Raw genomic sequence first — 23,214 nt, forward strand, 5'->3', positions numbered from 1 at the left:
CGACTAGTTGCGCCACTGACGTCGCCGATTTCCTCCTTCATGACGTCATCCTTCGTCATGGTGCTCCTCGGCAACTGCTCACAGACCGAGGCCGCTACTTGTCGAAAGTTGTCGATGACCTCCTTCGTTCCTGTTCTGTGGAGCACAAGCTCACTACTGCGTACCACCCGCAGACCAACGGGCTCACCGAAAGGCTGAACCGCACCTTAACCGATATGCTGTCGATGTACGTGTCTGACGATAATCGGGACTGGGACAGCGCTTTGCCATACGTCACGTTCGCGTACAACTCCTCCCGTCACGACACCGCCGGTTTTTCGCCGTTTTACCTCCTGTATGGCCACCACCCTGCATTGCCTTTTGACACGCTCCTACCTGCTGTTCTACAACATACCACGGAGTATGCCCGCGATGCTGCCGCGCGAGCCCATCTGGCACGTCAGATAGCTCATGAGCGACTCTCCGACTCACAATTATGCCAAAAGGACCGCTACGACCGCAGCCACCGGCACCTCTGCTTTTCTCCGGGATCTCTTGTGCTTCTCTGGACTCCTTCTCGTCGCGTCGGTCTCTCCGAAAAGCTTTTATCGCGTTACAACGGACCTTACAAGGTTTTACGGCAACTAAACAGTTCTTCACCATCTACCCTGCCATCTCGTGACGTCGTGCACGTATCCCGACTGAAGCCGTACTTTTCCGTCACCTCCTCGTGTAATTAGTCTGCGCCGAGATGGCGCTCAGCCCGCCGGGGCGGTTAGATGTTACGGGCCGCCTCCTTGCATTAAGGAAGAAGACGACGATCGCCGAAAAACGCTGCGCGTGTTCAGCCATCTTGGCCATCTCTGCCAACAATCCCTGTAGATAAATACTATCCCTTTTTCGTCTATTTGACGCCCCGTCACAATTTGTAACCCACTGGTATTTGTTTTTCCATTTCTGAAAGTGTTCTTTGCCACCGGTCTGCCAATATGTAATGGGGGCCAGGGACCACTCAAGCTGCCAATAAGGAGCTTTTATCTTGGCCCCTACCATTTGCTTGTAAATGGGCCCAAATAAAATGACATGAAATGAACCTACGTGTTTGCAGACCACATGTATTTTGGTATCAGTAGAGAGGATATAGATTAGCACGAGAATAATACTGAAAGTCGGCAGGAAATAAAATCTAATGTAAGAGATTGCGATCCGAAAAACAAGTGTTAACGGTGTACGTGTTCATGATAAAGCTGGTACTACTCTTCATGAAAAAAATTGTCTTAAGTAGCTGACGTGCTCAAAGATTTTTGGTTTTAGGCTTATTGGGAAAAACGGGTTATTGGGAAAATGGTGACAGCGAAGTCGCTTTCAACACACGTAGGCAATGTCGTGAACTGGACAATGCACGTCTTGATTGTTTTTAGCGCTCCTTGATTGTAATTGCATGCATTCCGGAATATATTTGTACGAGAAGTAAGAGTTCTCGCACCTCAAGTTCAATAATTCTTACTCGGCAATTGTATCCAGCTTCGCCGTGCCTTTTGTAATTTTGCCCAGCCTGGTGAAAGGAAACATAGAAACCAACCGGCGCACGGTTGGCGTATAGAACTCGTAAACCTGGCCAGAATGAAGGGCTGGGTTCAGCTCCACCATAGCACTGTGCAGTTCGCGCATGGTGGGGTGATCATGCGAGAACCGGGCCCCGTAGAAGAAGCAGGCGATGTTCTTGAAGCTGCTCCAAAACAGGTAACCGCGAACGTCCAGTGGTTCCCCTCCAGCTTTGCCGATTGTCTCAGCGGTACGCATGAACTCCTCCTGCAGCCGTGCGACGCAGTCAGCGCCAGCGGAAGTTCAGGCATGCGCAGTAGGCAAAGTAATACTCTCGCATCCCTGTAGAGTAAATTTACTGCACCGCTCTTGCACTATAGGGCAACTTAACGCACACTATGCACTCACTGCACTGTTTTGTTGCTATGAGAGAAAGGTTGTTGACATCAATGCAAGTTTTATACTATTCGCCCGAATGCTTCTGCAAACTGTCAAACGTGCCACTTCCGCGGCTGCGACTGTGAGTATGTCTTTACTGTATATAGAACAGAATGGCATTAAACATTGTTTATATACATGTATTTAAAAATGGCACTCAGGGTTTCCTCAGGGTTGTGTACTGACGCTGCCATCACATGTTTGATGGATAATAATCAATCCTAAATTGAATATGGTGACATTTCAGCTTCTCTATTTATAGATTTTTTTACGGCTTTGGATTCGATTGTCCATAAGATGCCTTTTTTTAAGCTTGAGCGTTATGGTGTTGTTGGGCCTCCCTACTACTGCTAAAGAGCTTTTTATCTGATTGATGGCAGCTTCTTGATTGTTTTTCAAATCCATAATGTATTATCAAAGCGGTTCCCCAACGATCTATTTTAGGACCCCTTTTGTTCTTAACATACATTAATGACTTGCCTTATTGCCTTCCTCGCTCTAAGAGTATTTCATATGCAGACGACACCACCATCGTTGCTCACAGCCCCTGACCGTAATGTTTTCATTTCCAATTTACAAGGATATTTTTACTCGCTGGTGTAGTAGCGTGCAACAAATAGGCTCTCAATTAACCCTTCTAAATTGCCTTTTATGCTTGTTCATTCACCAAACACAAAAATATGTCTCCTGGTATTTTCATCAACAACGAGGCTCTTACATCATCTGATCATGTTAGTTTTCTCGGAGTCATTGTTGATACTCATCTTCGCTTTCATGAACATAATTTGTCAGTCTGCATTAGAATATCATTTGGCATAAAGTGCCCTCCTTAAACCAGATTCTGCTTCCGCCTCCATGTCATCAAACACTACGTTACACCTTAATACACGGCCATATAAACTACTGCATCTCATTGTGGAGCCATAGATACTCCGTTCACCTCTCCCCATTCATTAAACGCCACCATCAAGCAGTTCGCATTAATAAATTTGCTTCACGCCTACCACCTTCCTTTCCCTTTTTGCTGATCTTAATATCTCCTAATATCTCTAATCCTAATTACAGTCGCTGCACCACCCATCGTAACTTGCTTTTGCCTAGTATCCGTACTAATTATCGTAGATCCTCTTTGCTTTCTTTTACTTCAGTAACATTTTCGAATAGTTTACCCACTTATATGAAATATGTAGCTTCCTTGCAAATGTTAAATAAAAACCTGCAACATCATCAATATTGAACTATAAATATTCCCATCTAGCAGTGAACGTTGTTGATGTGCTAATATATGCGTTTTTCTTTGGTCTTATATATATATATATATATATATATATATATATAAACGCATGAGAGGATATACATATATATATATATATATATATATATAGGCTCTCATAGTTTGCTTTGCTTTTTTACTTTGCAGTATAACTCATTTTACTTGCACAGGAGGTCCCGCGACCGGTTATTAAACCTTGGGGCCTACTTCTGTGTATGCACAACTATGCATAATTCCTAATAAATGCAATAAACTTGACTTGCATTGGATTGAAAGTCTGCTATTCATAACGTTGCTTTAGGACAAAGTAATAAAATTCTCGATGTTTTGCAGTTATATAAATTACACGTTTCCAGTGTCATCAACTTTCATAACTATAACAGTGACAACTAGTGATACAGAAGTGGTGTATTTTACTCATTTTTAGTCAATTTAGCTTAAGTAAAAAGTCGCCGTTGGCATTTAAAAGTTCATTTATGGGGTAGCTGATCTGTTCTTACGCTCATGAAGAGAAGTAAGATATATATCTAATGCCAAGTGCTAAGGGTAGAAGAAAAGGGGAATGAAAAGTGATCGTTTACTTCAATGAAGAGATTGCAATTACTATTCTCTATAGCTACCTGACGTCAAAGTACATGTTCGCTTTTTTAATTTAACGGCAGGTTACAATACACAATAACAAAGAAATGTAATAAACTGGTCATGTGGCATGGCATCGTCTGATATTACTTTTGTCTAATAACAAATGCATTGCAAATTTATTTGAGTTATTGACATTACTGGTTCTACTAATTCAAGCGGCACGTTTTAATTACGCATAATTAGTCACCAAATCATACGTAGCCTATAACACAAAATTTATTCGTCATTCCCAAATTTCACTTTTGCCATCGTTCATTTCGATACAGATTCAGTCACTTTGAAAAGAGCAACATCATCCCATAGAAGAAAAAACGGGTGTTCAAAGAAAAATAGTTACGTCTTATCGAAGGCATTGATAATTATTACCCACCTGTGCTATTTTTCTAGCTGTCTAAAATTCTAAACACAGTTTTCCATTCAAGAAAGAAATGATCCGAAATAAAAGAAAAAAATTGGCAAAACAAGCATGAGAAATAATTTCAAATAAACTATATAGTAATGAAGGTATCTATTTATTTATACATTAAACACAAATTGCAAGAATTCGTGGGTCACCGAAATGTGCCAACTGTGTAGCAATCTTGCTACTAAACCGCACATAAAAATATGGTTCCTCCACGCAATGAACTAGAAGGATTAGCCTAGAATAGATATATTCATGACCAATTGATGCTTTTGTTACTTACATATTGCGCCTTTGCGTGTTTCAATTAAACTGCTTGCTCACCATCATGTTGTCTTCCATAGCTGTCTTTGCAAAACCGAGGTCACGCAGCATGCTCAGGCAGAATCTTCTGTTTTCGGACCATGCTTTCCCGTTAAGTATTCCGACACCTGCGCGAAAAGCCCAGCAGCTCGCCATTCGTGTGATTTTCATTGTTGATTGCTTGCGTATTGGCGATGCTGCTACAAGTACATTCCATACATTCAGAGCTGTATTTCCCCAGAGCTGTCGGGCCACATTCACAAAGCAGCGGTCTTTCTTTCTTCTTTTTATTTCGGAAGTTTGTCCAGCGGCATAAACTATTAAATATAGGAACTCGTCGTTATAAGACGCTTAAGTGATCTTGGAAGCTTCAAAGCAGAGGGCAATGGTGTGGTCACGTGTGAGCTAGCGTTCTCGTTAAGCTGAATTTGTCCAAATCGCTTTGCTATGGACGCCACCTTTCCTGTACATACAGTGATATAAAAGAGCCTTCATCTATTGAAAAGTTTGCGGTAACTGGCATCTGAACCACTTTTTCTCGAAATGGAGAAATGCATTCGAAGTTAAACGAGGCTATTTCACACATACTTTGCCGCAGTAAGTACTTCAACGTTCCAAAAACAAAGATAGTTCCGGGAACTCTCTTTGGGGGATTATCTGGCTGTCCCATTTTTCACTCCCTTTTCAGGAGTGAAACGCCTCCATCTGGGAGAGATTGCAGCAACTCCCACGGACAGAGTATTAGTACTCCTCCTAAACAGAGTGCTAGATCTCTTCCAGAGTACGGATACTCCACCCCACAAGGGAATTAGTACTCTCACCAAACCAAGTGCTTGTACTCCCCCAGAGTGCTTGTACTCCTCCTAACAGAGTGATGGTACTCCTACAGGCAGAGTGCTGGTCCCAGTTGTGTAAAGCACTCGCTATGTAGTGCCATGATTACATCAGAGGCGATTCACAACACTTACATGTCGGGGATATTTGATTCCTTCATAAGCAGCACCTACACTTATGGTTGGTGAATTGTATTTGATGTTTAGTCGCCGAGTCACTCGAATGAAACATCCTTTTCTTAAAAGGTCAACATTTTTATTCGTCAAAAAGTCACAAGACAAACTGAGTAAATTTTACAAAACATACTGATACACACACAAAATCTGATTACAAAGATTTTCATGAAGTTTACAACACATCTTGCAATAATACCTAAACATTTTCTTCAACATGTCATATCTAATGCCGTGAGAACTTTTCTTCATCTTCAATTGGAACAGTTAAAACATGAAAGTATACAATGGAAAATCAAACAAAGAACAAACATGCGCAAAATCGTTAAGTATTGGCACTACGATTGAAGAAAAGATGCACCACATTACTGGGTAGAAAACGCATTTAGAGCACAAAACTAGTGCACTTATATGCCGTAGGTTACCAGATGAGCTACTAAGCATGAGGCTGGCAAAGTATTCGTGCGAGCAAGATTTTTTCATCCATATTATAAGACAGCAGCTAGTTTGATAACGTCCTATGTAGCTAATGGATGAACCTGACTGAGAGTATCGTTTATTTAGAAATGTGTTGTATATTTTAATGTAAAGCCGCAGGTCTAGTTTTGCTAATAATATTTGACATAGTTATTTATGTATGGGCTGCACATAAAGGAGCTGTATGGGCTGCGCATATGCTTTCCGTGTCCGGCGCAACCGCACGGAAAGCATATGGGACGGTTGTCGGAAGTGCGCCAACGGTTTGCTGGAGAGGGCCCCACCCATGGCTCAGGACGCGAGGGACGTAGCGGCTGCTGATATGGCTGCATGGTGGGCTGCAGACTGGAGCCTAGTGACATCGGCGTACATAGGCGGCACAACCGCTTCGAACTCCTGAGGTCCAGCGACAGCTTCGGCGTAACCAAACGGGGCAGCCGCAGAGATCGCTTGGGCCGGCCTGGCGACAACTTAAGCGTAGCTAAGTGGCGCCGGTGCCGGAGGGCGCTGGGGATATTCGGGCATGACTCCGGCGATTTCCTGTTCAATCACACGGCGGAGGGGAGGCGGGAGTGTGGTTGATGGCTATTCCACATGCTGCGGGTGAGCAAAGGGCAGCAGAGAGAGCTGGCGTGCAAGTTCTTCGCGCACAAATGTCTTCATTTCTGAGAGCAAGGTGGTGTGGTCAGAAAGGGTTGACAAGCCAGCGAGATCTGCGTCCCGTGCTGGCGGCCGACGGGTCAACGACCGCTGCCGGCGTAGCTCCTCAGAACTCTGGCACAGCGATATTATCTCTGCCAACGTGCGAGGATTTTTGCCGAGGAGCATGGTGAAGGCGTCGTCGTCGATGCCTTTCATGACATGTTTTCTATTATCCGACTCGCACATGGTCGCGTTGGTTTTCTTGCACAAGTCCTGAATGTCCTCTATGTAACTTGTGAAATATTCCGCGGCCTAGTGAGCTCGTTCGTGCAAACGCTGTTCTGCTTGCAGTTTACGAACAGCATGGCGGCGAAACACGTCGATAATGGCAGTCTTGAAAGCGGACCAGGTGTGCTATGCAGGATGCGCCGAGTTTCTCGTTCGCCCGAGTTTTACCCGAGTTTGCTCGATGGCAGTAAGTGAACGGAGATAGCAAGGAACGTGCAATAACAGCAGGCAAAAAGAAATGTCGAGATAAAGCCGCGTATGACAACATGAGCGCACCCTGCGCAGCACAGTGCTTCCGCGCTTCAAGCACAGAGGACTGCGCAACAAAACGCGCCAGCGCCGCGTATTGTTATCAACGTATTATCGTAATTTAGCAATACCGTGACTGTGCCGCTGTCTATCTGCACACTTGCCGTGAGTCGCTTGCCACGCCTTTCTCGGGCGCGTCAAGGGCGTGCCTCCTCTTTCGAGCATTATCTTTCTATCCTCCGTCGAATGCGAACTGGGCACATGCGGTGCATTCTTGCACCTACACTTTTCCTCAATCAAATACGTTGAATATAACAAATAAAATAACAAACATTTTATATGTTTGTTACTGTTATAAAGTTATTGTTATAAAGTATCGGTTTTTCGTTTCGAATGCTATAAATTCGCGATGACAAACGGACATCGAGTGAAGTATTAAATTTTTCACTTTTTTTGCCGCGAGTGGCGACAGTCAGGCGAAAGATTACAATCGGACACATTCTAGAGGGTCGCACGCACGAGGGAGTTCATACGCTTAGCAGTCGCCAGGGGCGCTGCAGTGCTATGTTCGATAAAGTCAGTCATGACAATGATCTGCGCATTCCCTGTCTATTAGGGGAATGGCAACGCAGCGCTGCGGCATGGCTGTTCAACGCAGGTGCTTTCACTGAGGCGGCTATTAAGTTCGCCGCTTTACAAACTGAAACGACACTCTAGCCATAGAGACGGGAGCAACGGCTGTCGCTGCGAAATTGCTGTGCGGTATTGTAGGGTCCGTGGTGACGCAGCACAGTGAAAATGGACCAGTTTATCTGCGTGCGCGAAGTCTCCGCGATGCATTGCGAAGAAGAGCGTCCTATCCAGCGACACAATTCATCGCTTTTCTTCTCTTGCCAAGTGAAGGTGCCTCCGTGCGCATGTACGCAGAATTTGAGTCTGTTGTTCACTCCAATGTGCTTGCCGATTGCCTCTGCTGTTGAGCTAACAGCGATCGCAGGTGGCTATCGTAACGACAGCACAGCAATCGCATTTTGGCGGGTGATGGCTCTTGTGTGCAGTTAGGATATTAGACTTCGAACACAGGAAGGTGTTGCAATTGTTTAGTGTGCCGTGCTTGTGATGAAGAAATGCCATCGCACTGGGTGTGTTTGCGCTGACCGCTGACCGTGTTTGCGACACTGCGGCTCCGATACATCACTGATGACGGAGCAGCCATCTCAAATGACAGCTGCGATAGGTTGTCGTTGGGAGACACTACGCACTACTCAGGATCGTCGTCCACCGCGGCGCATCGACGCCTTGCAAGCAGCTACAGGGACGTGCCGATAATTATTTGCTGTGCGCTATATCGCCACAATGCAGGCAATGAACCGTGTTGTGGGGCCATCACAGCCCAATAAGATATATGCATACGCCAATGAAAGTCGACGCTTTTTTGTTTTTTTGATAGTGGTGCTCAGTACACCACCGATGACAGTGCGTTGTGCGTGTTTTATTTCACCGGTCAAGATTGTTAATGCCTCTCAGATCCGCACCACGTCGCTGTTGCCGAAAAATAAGTTGGGCGTGGCGCAACCGTCGTGGGCGCGCACAAGAGTTACATGCCTCGCGCGGGGCGTGACCTATGGTTTTGATTGACAGACCAACTCGTGCCAAACTCGTACATCGCGAAACCCCCCTCGAGTTGAACTCGTGAACATGGCGGCTGCAGCAGCAGTCTGTGTCCTCGCATCCAGCGGCATTAAGCGTCAATATGACCGTCTGGACCCGTTCACCTAGATAACCGACGTAGAGTTTCGCGTCATTTCTGCCTTTCCAAACGTCAGTGCGCTGGCTCTGTCACGAGTTAGACGAAGGCCGTCGTCTGCGGAGACAGCGTGGCGGGTAAATTATGTGTTCCCGAGCACAGAGTTGTGTGACTAGGCTGCGGAGGAAAAGATCGTGCGATCGCTTCGGCTCTCTCTTGTTTCAAGCGCTGCTCGTCCACCGCGCCTCAGCCCCAGGCCCGGTCCGGTGTCATCATCGGAGTACTGGGGCACCTGCGACCACCAGGGATTCAACCCAGACCAACCAACCTGCGCAGGCGAAGTGGTCACATTATATTGGAACGCTCAGAATGGACGCAGGGCTGCCTTCCGGTGCAACAGCTGCCGAAATCAGTTTTCGCAGTTACACGGTACCGTTGCACTGCACGGGCAGAGAGGCGAAGGAAGTTACTTCGCCATACACGGACCGTCTCGGCCGTCCGAACGACCACCTCTCCAGGCGGCAAATGATTTGGCTCACGTACTTCATGAGCCAAAGTGTAGACATATGGCTGTTGAAGGAGATGACCGGCGACTTGTTTCCTTTGTCGGAGCACGCCATCACCGACTGAAGGAACTACCCCCGTAAGTTCGCGAGGGACGAGCTGCTGGTGTGACCTCCACTCGGCCCGGGTAGATAGCACAAACTGACGAGTGCGGTCTTCGCGGTGAGCAAAAATACAATCGAAGCGACAACTTTCCGCCGAGCCGCCAAAATTACGTCGGTGGTAAAGATGGTGGACCATGGGTCTTCGGCATGTTCTGTGCGACCAGAGGGGGGCAGCTACTTTCAAGGTCGACCGACGAAAGGCGGCAACCCTAGGTGACATTATTGCAACCAATGTTCAACTGGGGACCATTATTCATAGTGACGAATTGGCCGCATACAAATATATCCCAAATTTAGTGGATGCTAACGGGGCTATGCTTCAATCTGCATTGGGAGATAGTCATCCACAGCGTGAACTTTGTGGACCCCATCACGGGCGTTCACACGAAAAAAAAGTAGATAGCTATTGTCAAAAAGTGAAGCGCCACCTCGTCAGCGATGGGTACAGGGTAACTGCACCGATGCTGGAGTCCCACCTGGGATGGATGTGGGGGCACTCAACAGCCACGTGCGCTGCAAAGACCCTCTCTTGCGTTTGTTAGAGACCACGGATCGCTCGGGCTGCCTAGTATAAAGTCTTTCCTGCGGTTGTTCGAAGCCATCGCTCGACGCTCGACGCGAGTAGGGTGCCTCGATGCGCGCGCGAGTAGGGTGCCTCGATGCGCGCGCGCGCATCGAGGCACCCTACTCGCAGCCTTTCTTTAGCGTGAGCAACGAGCGATCTGTTAAAAGCCCATTGGGAAATCCAGGCGCACATCAATCTGTGCTCGGAAATGGGAGCGCAAGCACGTAGCGAGCCGCACCAATCCAATTCAGAGGATAGAGAAAGAGCAACGAGTGATCTGTTGAAACCCCAGTGAGAAAACCAAGCGCACACCAATCTCTGCTCGGAAATGCTAGCGCAAGGACGTAGAGAGCCACGCCAATTCAATGCAGAGGAAAAAAAAGAAGGGCTAGCATCCCCTCGTGGTAAAACGCGAAACGTATTAAACTACAAATTTGTCTAATACACATTCAGTGTACATCTTGTAAACTTTAAAATGCTTATAACCCACAATAATGTGACTAATATTATTGTACTAAATGCATTTATTTTATAACTTGCTTGTGCCTGTAATGCACTCGGTGGAACGACAAACAAGTGAAAGAGGCCACGACCATGCACCGACCGTATGATCGCGTCAGCCCCAGTTTGTCGACCGCCAATATGGCAACGCCCAAGGGTTGATAGCCACCCAGAGTGAATCTAGATAAACCAATGAAACTGGAGGCGTGCCGACGGACAAACATTGTCTTGTTACCATTTGTTCTTTCATCTTGGGGTGTCGCCAGAGCTCGTCAAGATCCCGAGTTTCGCCAAACTCGGCACATCCTGCATAGCACCCCAGGGGTGCTATGCAGGATGCGCCGAGTTTCTCGTTCACCCGAGTTTTACCCGAGTTTGCTCGATGGCAGTCAGTGAACGAAGATAGCAAGGAACGTGCAATAACAGCAGGCAAAAAGAAATGTCGAGATAAAGCCGCGTATGACAACATGAGCGCACCCTGCGCGGCACAGTGCTGCCGGGCTTCAAGCACAGAGGACTGCGCAACAAAACGCGCCAGCGCCGCGTATTGTTATCAACGTATTATCGCAATTTAGCAATACCGTCACTGTCCCGCTGTCTATCTGCACACTTGCCGTGGGCCGCTTGCCACGCCTTTCTCGGGCGCCTCAAGGGCGTGCCTGCTTTTTCGGGCATTATCTTTCTATCCTCCGTCGAATGCGAACAGGGCACATGCAGTGCATTCTTGCACCTATACTTTCCCTCAATCGAATACTTTGAAATACAACAAATAAAATAACCAACATTTTACTTCTTAAACTATCGGTTTTTTTTTGTTTTGAATGCTGTAAATTTGTGATGACAAACGGACATATAATGAATTATTAAATGTTGTACTTTTTTGCCGCGAGTGGCGACAGTGAGCCGAAAGCTTACAAGCGGATACATTCTAGAGGGTCACACGCACGAGGGAGTTCATGCGGTGAGCAGTCGCCAGGGGCGCTGCAGTGCTATGTTCGATAAAGTCAGTCATGACAACGATCTGCCCATTCCCTGTCTAATAGGGGAATGGCAACGCAGCGCTGCAGCATGGCTGTTCACCGCAGGTGCTTCACTGCGGCAGCTATTAAGGCCGCCGCTTTACGAACTGAAACGACACTTTAGCCATAGAGACGGGAGCAACGGCTGTCGCTGCAAAATGGCTGTGCGGTATTCCGGGTCCGTAGTGACGCAGCACAATGAAAATGCACCAGTTTATCTGCGTGCGCGAAGTCTCCGCGATGCATTGCGAACACGAGCGTGCTGCCCAGCGACACAGTTCGTCGCTTGTCACCGCTTGCCCATTGAAGGTGCCTCCGTGCGCATGTGCGCAGAATTTGAGTGTGTTGTTCACTCCAATGTGCTTGCCGATTGCCTCGGCTGCTGAGCTAACAGCGATCGCAGATGGATATCGTAACGACAGCGCAGCAATCGCATTTTGGTGGGTGAGGGCTCTTGTGTGCAGTTAGGAAATTAGACTTCGAACGCAGGAAGGTGTTGCAATTGTTTAGTGTGCTGTGCTTGTGATGACAAAATGCCATTGCACTGGGTGTGTTTGCGCTGACCGCTTACCGTGTTTGCTGCACTATATCATTGACAGAGCAGCCATCTCAAATGACAGCTGCGATACGTTGTCGTTGGAAAACACTACGCACTGCTCAAGATCGTCGTCCACCACGGCGCATCGACGCCTTGCAAGCAGCTACAGTGACGTGCGGATAATTATTTGCTGTGCGCTACGTAGCCACAACGTAGGCAATGAACCGTGTTGTGGGGTCATCACAGCCCAAGAAGACATATGCATAAGGCCGCGAAAGTCGACGCTTTTTTTTTATAGTGGTGCTGAGTACATCACCGATGACAGTGCGTTGTGCGTGTTTTATTTCGCCGGTCAAGATTGTTAATGCCTCTCAGTTCAGCACCACGTCGCTGTTGTCGAAAAATAAGTTGGGCGTGGCCAAACCGTGGTGGGCACGCACAAGAGTTGCATGCCTCGCTCGGGGCGTGACCTATGGTTTTGATTGACACGCGAACTCGGGCCAAACTCGTACATCGCGAAACCCCCCTCGAGTTAAACTCGGGAGCATGGCGGCGGCAGCAACAGCCTGTGTCATCGCATCCAGCGGCGGCAAGCGTCAATATGACCATCTGGACCCGTTCAGCTACATGACCGACGTAGAGTTTCAGCGTCGTTTTTGCCTTTCCGAAACGTCAGTGCGCTGGCTGTGTGACGAGTTAGGCGAACGCCCTTGTCTGCGGAGACTGCGGGGCGGGCATATTATGCTTTCCGAGCACAGACTGATGTGACTAGGCTGCGGAGGAAAAGTTCGTGCGATCGCTTCGGCTCTCTCCTGTTTCAAGCGCTGCTCGTCCACCGCGCCCTAGCCCCAGGCCAGGTCCGGCGTCGTCATCGGAGTACTGGGGCACCTGCGAGCACCTGGAGTTCAACCCGGACCAACCAACCTGCCCAGGCGAAGTGATCACATTATATAGGAAGACTCAGAATGGACGCCGGGCTGCCTTCCGATGCAACAGGTGTCGAAATCAGTTTTCGCAGTTACACGGTAAAGCTGCACTGCACGGTCAGAGAGGCGAAGGACGTTACTTCACCAACACGGACCGCCACGGCCATGCGAACGACCACCTCTCCAGGCGGCAAATGATTTGGCTCACGTACTGCGTGAGCAAAAGCGTAGACATGTGGCTGTTGAAGGAGATGACCGGCGACTTGTTTCCTCTATAGGAGCACACCATCGCCGACAGGACGAACTACCCCCGTAAGGTCGCGAGGGCACGAGCTGCTGGCGCGACCTCCACTTGGTACCCCGGGTAGATAGCGCAAATTGATGAGTGCCTTCTTCGCGGCGAGCAAAAGTATACAATCGAGGCCGCCTAATGACGGGCGACAACTTTCCGCCAGCCGCCAAAATTACGGCGGTGTTAAAGTTGGGGGCCCATGGGTCTTCGGCATGTTCTGCGCGACCAGAGGGGTGCTGCGACTTTCAAAGTCGACCGACGAAAGGCGGCGACGCTAGGCGCCATTATTGCAGCCAATGTTCAACCGGGGACCATTATTCATAGTGACGAATTGGCCGCATACAAATGTATCCCGAATTTAGTGGATGCTAACGGGGCTATGCCTCAATCCGCATTGGTAGACAGTCAACCAAAGCGTGAACTTTGTGGACCCCATCACGGGCGTTCAGACGCAAAAAAAGAAAGTTATTGTCAAAAAGTGAGCGCTCCCTCGTCAGCGATGGGTACAGGGTAACTGCACCGATGCTGGAGTCCCACCTGGGATGCATGTGGTGGCAGTCAACATCCACGTGCGCTGCAAAGACCCTTTCGTGCGTTTGTTAGAAGCCACGGATCGCTCGGGCTAGCCACTACAAAGACTCTTTCCTGCGGTTGTTAGAAGCCATCGCTCGACGCTTGCCAGTATGGAGGTGTATCGCAAAGTAAAAGAAAATAAAGCGTAGTTTTCTGACCCTTGTATGTGTGCTTTCCGGCATTCCTGTGTGCTTACACGGTAAGTGCGCGGCAAACCACTTATGCGCTAGCCAACGCTCACTTCGTCTTGTAGCTGGATGCGCGCGCTACTCGCAGCTTTTCTTTAGCGCGAGCAACGAGCGATCTGTTAAAAGCCCAGTGTGAAAACCAGGCGCACACCAATCTCTGCTCGGAAATGGGAGCGCAAGCACGTAGCGAGCCGCACCAATCGAATCTAGAGCAAAGGAGCAACGAGCGATCTGTTGGAAACCCAGTGAGAAAAGCAAGCGCACACCAATCGGTGCTCGGAAATGCTAGAGCAAGCACGTATCGAGCCGTGCCAATCGAATCCAGAAAAAACAAGAGGGGGCGAGCGTCCCCTCGTGGCATAACGCGAAACGTATTTAAATACAAATTAGTCTAGTACACATTCCGTGTACATCGTGGAAACATTAAAATGCTTATAACCCACGTTAATGTGACTAATAATATTTTACTAAATGAATTTATTTTATAACTTGCTTGTGCCTGTATTGCACTCGGTGGAACGACAAACAAGTGAAAGAAGGCACAACCATGCACCGACCGTATGATCACGTGAGCCCCAGTTTGTCGACCGCCCATATGGCAACGCCCAAGGGATAATAGCCACCCAGAGTGAATCTAGATTAACCAATGAAACTGGAGGCGTGCCGATGGACAAACTTCGTCTTGTTACCATTTGCTCTTTGATCTTGGGGCGTCGCCAGAGCTCGTGAAGATCTCGAGTTTCGCCAAACTCGGGGCATCCTGCATAGCACCCCAGGTCGGGAAATCGGATTCGTGGTTGTTGTATCACAGACTTGCTACTCCCGCCAGGTAAAATACCAAGTTGCTCAATTTTCCGACCTCGTGCCATTTGTTGGGTACACTCACGCGCTCGTAGATAGTGAGCCAGTCCTCCACGTAGGTGCTATCCGCGCCAGTGAAGATAGGTGGGTCGCGTTGACGAGGGACACCGGGACATGCGGGTGGTGCGGGAGGAGGCGTTTGCTGGGAGGCGTCTTGCGGCATGGCAGATGGTAGTGCACGGGATCGAAGCTCCAGGGGCATCGAAGGGGTTTCGGAGCGGTTTGAGGGTACACTTCCACCAATTTATAGAGATGTTTATTGGACGGCACTTGAAGTAGCGTAAGGGCGACTGTCCAAAAAGCGTAGCACAGACTCTCAGCACGAGCGGCGCTCTAGATTCGAAGAAAACGACCCACTAGAAGGTACTGGAGAAGGATACCCACTTCAAGGCGCTGGAGTGGACGACCCACTTCAGGGTTCCAACGCTTCGCTACAAAACAAATAAGTGCCCACAGCACTTGCGCTGACCAATTTGCATATATCTAGTGCTAAGTGTTGGTTAATGACATCACTGTTGTATGACAATCAAAAAACGTTTTGCTGATGCAAATGAGACCATGCATCCCATTCGAAACCATGATATGCTTTGAGCAGGTATTGTCACGCGTCACGCATGACACAAAAGCTCTGTACCTGAACATCATGTAGAAGTCCATATGGCAGCTTAAGTTCGCGATAGGCTGCCTTAAACGTTAAATAATTGTCAGAATAAATTACACATGGCAAACCACAGCTCGAAAAAAATGGACGAAGGTCCAAAAAAAAAGGAATTCATAGTCGTGTCAAAAACTCTAAGTGAACAGCTCACACTACAGCACAGGTAAATTCTCCAATGAATGTTTTCACAGAGCCATTCGCTTCACAAACACTGCACCAGCGAAGTTGACACCCAAGACGTGTCACGCGTCAATATCAACTAATTTGACCTTGTCGAATTATGAAATTTAATTTTTCGGGTACAGAGAGATTGGAGCTTCATTGTATAGCCACTGAGATTGTACACATGTTAATAACATTTATCTCTGGGCGATTTCAACTATAACTAAAGTCAGAATGGGGACAGCACCGAATTTCAACTTGTGTATTGGACACCCCTTTTTATTTTTTTGGTTTATTTGAGCAAGAGCATAAACCAGGCATTCCCCAGTTCATTCTTTCAGCTCATATACTCCTCTTTCGTGGGTTACTAATAGGACAAGTTGTAAGCCTTGCACAGCTTCAAGGGAACACAGGAACACAGGCGTAGAGAATACATTGTAATGCCATCATCAGTTCTTCCAATCGTCATTAAAGGTTGTTAAAATGCTCATAAAATGTGTATTTGGTTGGATAGTGGAAATGTAAGCTTAGCAAGTCATGAGTACATGACCGATGTTGACAGCCATGCTAGTTGGAATGCATAATACTTGGCGAAGAATTGCATGAAAACCTAGGCGCCATTGCTCGTTAACCACTGGGAACACTCATTGCATTATTCCTCACCTGACTGTGCACTCAATCTTAAGCACAGAAATTTACTATGCACAAAAATGCACTAAATTCATTTTGCCTTATAAAACTTTCGCCTGCAAAAGCCATCAATCTAAGGTGTTTTTCTTTTTGGTCTATTACATTTTAACATCGATCAATCGCTGAACAAGTGTTCCACGCTGATGCTCTCACAGTTTCCATTGAACACATCCCTGCTTCCACTTGCAAACTTGGCTGACAAGTAGATTAGTCACCCTCATCAAAATCTCAAATACCCACCAAAAGCACATGGTTGAGGGTCATAGAAGGAGATTCATCAATTTTATATGTGTCAAATTATATTCCAATTGAAAGTGACTGTGCGGCTTTTAATCAAGACCTAAAGCGCGCAATGCGGTGTATGCAACCATCAAAGGCCTCGCTCCTGCTTCCAGAGGTCCAAGCGGTAATAATGAACTGATCCCTTGAGCACGTACGTAAACAACAACGCCTCATAGCTTAAGTGCTCTGCCCTAATGCTCCCGCTTTCTTCAACCCTATTAGGGAAGCCATTCTTATGAAATTTGGCATAAAAATAGATAAAAGAGAAGACATGAAAATGTACCTGCTTCATGCAATCCCTTAAAATTCAGAATACCAATAGTTTGTATTTGCTCCCTTACATTTGTGTGGTGTTAAACTATGTTAGCAGCAAACCAAGCATGAGCTTTTGCACCGCAGCTACCCTGCTCATTGTAAGTCTAATTTCATTAAGCGAATCTACAATTTCATTGTACCACTCTTTTTTGTCACCTGCATAAATCTGCTGAGAGGCCAGGCAAAAAGTAGTCTCTTGTAGCAAATCTAATCAGCTGTTTATCAAAACATATTTCTAACTTTTCAATGACACTTGCTCCTACGTGCATGTCTCCAGGAGCATACTTTATCTTGACTTGCCCATCAGAGATCTTACAAAAATTACTAAGTCAAGGTGAGTGCCAAGAACGTGTCAGAACTTTCATATTTGGGTGACATACTGTCTTTTAAAAGCTTTTATGCCATTTAGTTACATGGCGCACCCAGTATATCAACATTTTAGTTTTCTCGTCTAAATTCCACGGCAACGCATTTTGGTGCTTTGGAATGTGCTCCTCCGTACCATGGGGAGTCGTACTGAGCTGCCTCCTTGACACCATTTTGTTCTTGCCGCTGCCTTCTTGAGTTCGGGTGCCTGAAAATATTGTGAGCGGAAATGAACACACGGAAATATCGTGAAACCATGTAAACACAGTCAAGGAAAAAGGGAACGTCTCCTGTAAAGCATGTGAGACATGTAAATAACTGTAATAGTCAACTGCCAAACCGATTTCAATTTTTAGACTTAAGGAAAGAAAAAAAGAAAACTGGCCGGCAGGGCTCAGTCCAGCACCATTGTTACAAAACTTCTACTAAAATAGAATACTGGTCATTGTTGGCACACTTCGTAAACGCATCCCCTCCTCTAGGGGAGAGAGCAGTGGTGGTAGTGTCTGCATCTCATTTCCGACGTTATCAACAAATATAATTCCTGAAGAGAATTCGGCCTTTTAGCTTATCTAAAACAAAAGAAATCAGCCGTGAAAGTAAAGGGAACATAGCGAGTGCAGTTAAGCAAAGTATAAAGACTGCACTCGGCGTACACAAGTGGCCAACAATAACGCAAATGTGGCGCTAGAAGAATGACACGACATGACAAGAAAAGCAGTTAAACCACCTTTGAAGAAACCCGTCAAACTTCTGTTCCCAACTCTGTACGCTCTGATTATGCTGTAATTGAAGCTGGTTACACTATGAAGTACTCAAATCTGCAGGCATTTAACTGAACAGTGAAGCGTGTGGTTTCTATGTAACCTACCAAAAAGCAAACAGCGCATAGCTGTTTGACGATTTGAGATGTGTCATCAACACCGCTTGTGACACATCGTAGACACGTGCCCACGTTGCCCCCGCTCTGGTTATCACACTGCACAAGCCATAATTTGAGGATCATGTCTTTAGTAGGCACGACAACATGGTCCTCTAGTTCAATGGATATTACTGAGTGTGAATAACAGAAGGGGTAGCAAAGCCTGTTATGGCAAGCTTGACCACATTTCAATAATAACAAGAAGCAGTTCACTGTGGCCTCCATCTGAGCTTTGTAAAGGCATGAATTAACTTATTTTCATTTATGAGCTACGCAGTGGGGTTCATTTTTGACGGACTCGACTCTTGCTGCAGTTTATATCTAGCATTTTACACCCTTGAAGGCATGCAAAAGCTCCAGTTAGACCAAGGTGATCAGTTTATTAGACCAACTCATAGTTTGTGCATGACAAACGACTGGTAAACTGCAAGGCAACATTTTACTTTGACAGTTTATTTCTCGACTAAAAATATCAAGGCAGTAAATACGATTCAATCTGCCCTGCAATAGCAAAATGCGCAGCCTACGCTTGAAACCCACAGAGGAAGGTTGATTTAGCCATTTATACGACATAATTCTTGCGTGCCCATTCATAATAGCAAATGCACAGGCATATCGAAAACACTAAACGTGGAGACCGAGCCAATAGCAACAATGTAGAACGTCCCTGCCACTGTAATCCTACAACAGTAGTCATTATATTCGATTCCAGTGCATAACTCGCCGCTTGACCAGTCACCGAGTCCATACACAAAGTGCCTGTTCACATTCGCACCGTGCTCGAAAACCGCAACAGGAGACAAAAGATCAGACATAAATTCACAACCATTTAATAGGTTGCCAATGCGTATTCAGGCAGTTTAACAATACGCGCCAAACTGACCTCACGCAGCGTGCAGCTGCATGCCAGCGGCAAGTTTCTAACTGGCGCTAGCGCTGCACGTAACTTCACTGGCCGCACATTACCCATGGGCGAAACTCACTATCAAGCGCGTGCCGTAATAAAACAAAAGCATGCCCCCAACAAGCTGACGCCTTTTTTTATGTAACTCCTTAGTTAAACAACGCTCCGCGCACCGTAGACTGCCAAACTGAATAAATTCAGACTAATAAAACGCACGCTAAGCACGACCCGCATGAGCACGTAATTATAGGCTGATGAAGAAACCTTTTTATGCGACGCCGCGCCTCACTTTTTATTGAACACACCATGGTTGACTCAGCGTTTGCGAATTTCAAAGCTGTTACGGATAGCGGTAAGTGATAAAATCACATGCAGTCATCGCGATGACTGGCTTTATTGACATCGAATGACGCAGCACGCATACCTAGTCTGTTGCCAATCGTGGCGGCTTAACTTCGCGATCATTGCCTGACGATAGCATGTCATATACGCAGAATGTGTCACTTTAGTTAGAAATCACTTACCGTGGAGAATTTGTTGTCAAATCCACCGAACAATGAACGACTGTCTTCTTTTCGCTGCGGTGAAACGTGGCTGACACAAGGTTTTTCTTGGATGGCCTTGGTGCCCGCCGCCTGCCCGAGCCTGCCCGTGCCTGCCCGCAGTCAGTGTTGCCAGCTTTGGCTATATATAGCCAAATTGGGCTACAGAAGCAAAATTTTGGCGTCGACTTGGACGAGTTGGCTATGTGGCTATATTTGGGCTACTGAAAATCTGCGAGTTGGCTTTGTTTGGGCTATAAGTGGCGCCCTAATCCACGCTGCAGAGGTGGCTCTGATTGAGTAGAGAGAAATATAGAAGGCTATGTATTGCTGGCTGAGCCGTCAGCGCCGTTGTACGTGTGTGCGTGCGCGAAATGCCCACTACCCACCCACCCATCTCCGCGACGTTGTCCGAGCCAGTGGCTTTGATCTTTGATGCACTTAAACTTACATCCCGCTTCACCGTAGGACACCCGACCCCCGGCCATTGGGACGAGCCTAGGAGTGCAGGGTTTTTCACAGTACACTGTATTAACATGGCTAAGCTCAGGAAGGGAGAGCAATAACACCGGGTCGGGGCCGTCGGACAATCGTGGCGCCAACATGAAAGAAGGGTAGCACGGGTAGAAGACACGCTCCAGTGGGTTCATGGCCATGGCCTTTTGGGTGAAGTATCGCGCAGGGCACAGCTCTCAACCTGCTCCACGTTTCTCACGTTAAGCTTTACTGCCATTTTCCTTTCACTGCGAGATTAATTTTTGTTCGTGCTTACATTCGAGATTGATTTCGATAGGTTGGAGTTAAGATCGGATCCTCCTCGGATATGAAAATCGAACCATATGGAAGTGGGCCAAGTATGCGAGAAAGTATTAAAAAGAATGGGAGCAAAACCCTGAGCTCAAAGGCGGGTCCTGGTACTTTTACTTATAGATGGTTTGCCTGTAACGTCACAGATGCAGGTACTCGTTGTGCTAATATCGAAACATGTTTCCCACGATGACATCAGTGCACCACGTCACGTGAACATTACTCACTGTGTTAGCTTGGCAGGTGAGGTGTCACGCTGCTGGCTCGAAGACGCGGGTTTGATTCCCGACCACGGCGGCCGCCTTTCGATCGAGGCGAAATGCAGGAACACCCGTGTACTTAGATTTAGGTGCATGTTAAAGAACCTCAGGTGGTCAAAATTAATCCGGAGTCGCCCACTGCGTCATGCCTCCAAATAATATTGTGATGGTGGCCTGTGAAACCCCAGCAGTCATGATTATTATTAAAGGGAAACTGAGACATCCACCCAAATGTAGCAATTTGCTACAATGGAAACCCAACCGGGTTCCTCGAAAGAAAGTCTCGCAGTCGAAGAAAAATTCGTCCTGGTCCGGGACTCGAACCCGGGACCACCGCCTTTCCGGGGCAGCCGCTCTACCATCTGAGCTAACCAGGCGGCTAGCAGATGGCAGGGCGAAGTCGAATTTGTCGACAACTGGAAGCAAAGGCAAGTGTTTGATGTTATTGATGTGGATGATGCGGTTATTATTAGCACATTAACATAGTTTGCTTTTTCACCGTAACCGGTTTTCACGTTTCACGTACTGTTACAAGTTTGTTGTTTGCCTTTGCTTTTTGTGCGCTGTTGTGGCTTTTACAATTTCGAGCGAGTTATGTTCGCGACGTGCTCGTCTCCGAAAACATATGTGCGCTTCTTACACTGGTGTGCCGTTTTGAGCAGTAATATTTTAAAGCTTCGCTTACAGTGAGTGGCATCTGTTGTCTGTCACTTTTTTATGCCGTGCTAGAGACCTAAGGTGGCCGCCAGCTTGATTTAAATGACAAAATATAGAGCATGTACCAGCTAACCCGGGCCGAGCTAATTAAAAAAGAAGAAGCGTGAGAACATGATAGGACAAAGAGACAAATAACGCGAGATATCATAGCGCGAAAGACTGGTTTTGGCTCATACAAAAGAAGCCGTGGGCGCGTCGCCGTCGCAGACCGCTGGATAGCTGAACTTGTTCTACGCTTTAGGCAGAGGTCACTTGACAGGTCTATGATGCTGAACATTATTTTCTGCTCACGACAGCTAAAAACAGAGTTCGCACTTAATACTACTGCAAATAACTAAAAATCACTTGATACTATCTGTCATAAAAGCACTGCGATTCCGCCCTCTGCAGCGATTCGCTGGATCTTGAGAGCTTCCGGCGGCAACCAAAAAGTGTTCTGTGTGCAAGTATAGTGAGCTAGAACATTCTAGCGCAATATAGTACAAACATGATGTTGCTGTTGTTGAGGTCAAGGGTCAACCCCCACAGCAGCATGGACATTTTGTTTTGACGGGTTGTGCAAAAAACGATTGCCGCAGCCGAATGTGAAAATGTTCACACAGATAAAACTGCAAATAAAAATGGCTATATTTGGCTACGAGATGTTTTGCTGTTTTTTGTGTTTGGCTACAGTTGGGCAACAATTTCTCTAGCTTTGGCCTTGTCCGACCTCGCAACACTGCCCACTGAACGGACCGTGTTTCTCCGGCACTATGCTGTTTCGCGATGTTGTGTGGGCCCGCGGTAGGGCGACTCCGAAACAAAAAGTAGTGCGCTGATCTCCGCACCAGTTTACGCGCTAGATGTCTGTTCTCTTACAAGAAAAACGATGCACTCTTTGCTCAACCTGCGTCAGCAATACGTCGCCATGTTCCCGACCAGCCTCATGCAGTTTAAGCAGCTGTATATGCTACGTTTTGCTCTCTGTTGCCGCAAGAGTGGAACGGGCATTCCACTCTCTCCCTCTCTCTCTCAGGTGGGCGGAGTGGAAATAACATTTCACTCTCTCGCGGCGGATAGAGTGAGCAATGCATTTCATTCCACCCGACATTTTGCGAGAGTAAAACAATGCCTTGAAGAGTAAATCGGCCCCTTCACTCTTGCGATACAATCCCTAGTTTTTAGAGTGAATGCGTTCAGCAGAAGCGGATTGATTGGTATTCAAACACACCGCTCGCGGTGTTTCCGCTCCTTAAATGATTAGCACTGCAACGGCTACTGTGTAGCAGGGTGTTCCCACAACGCTCCTGCTACTGAACGTCACCGTGGCGCGCAGGCGGTGAATTCCTGGCTGCTGCATAAGCTCATCTAGTCTGTAGAGCGATCCAGAAGGATTGACTCTTGCGCTAGTTTGTCTGACAGGCTGAGTGGAAATATGAGAGCACATAACTCAGGGATAAACACCGTGCTCCTCCTCGTCTGTTCC

At 47.1% G+C, this 23,214-nt stretch overlaps 1 protein-coding gene across 3 annotated transcripts in view; it reads right to left on the reverse strand.

The window, feature by feature from the left end:
• LOC119459204 (cytochrome P450 2C31) overlaps positions 1-23,214 on the reverse strand; it is a 273,595-nt gene that overhangs the window by 34,917 nt on the left and 215,464 nt on the right. For 2 of the 3 annotated variants that reach the window (XM_049671234.1, XM_049671233.1), the window contains exons 4-5: positions 4,605-4,711; positions 1,487-1,791 (exon numbers count right to left, since the gene is read on the reverse strand). In XM_049671234.1, the coding sequence (XP_049527191.1) occupies positions 1,487-1,791; positions 4,605-4,711 (412 nt within the window). The remainder of the gene's footprint in view (positions 1-1,486; positions 1,792-4,604; positions 4,712-23,214) is intronic. The other variant, XM_049671235.1, reaches the window with a different exon arrangement.

This window comes from Dermacentor silvarum, chromosome 7, assembly GCF_013339745.2.
Source record: "Dermacentor silvarum isolate Dsil-2018 chromosome 7, BIME_Dsil_1.4, whole genome shotgun sequence".
Lineage (NCBI taxonomy): Eukaryota > Metazoa > Arthropoda > Arachnida > Ixodida > Ixodidae > Dermacentor > Dermacentor silvarum.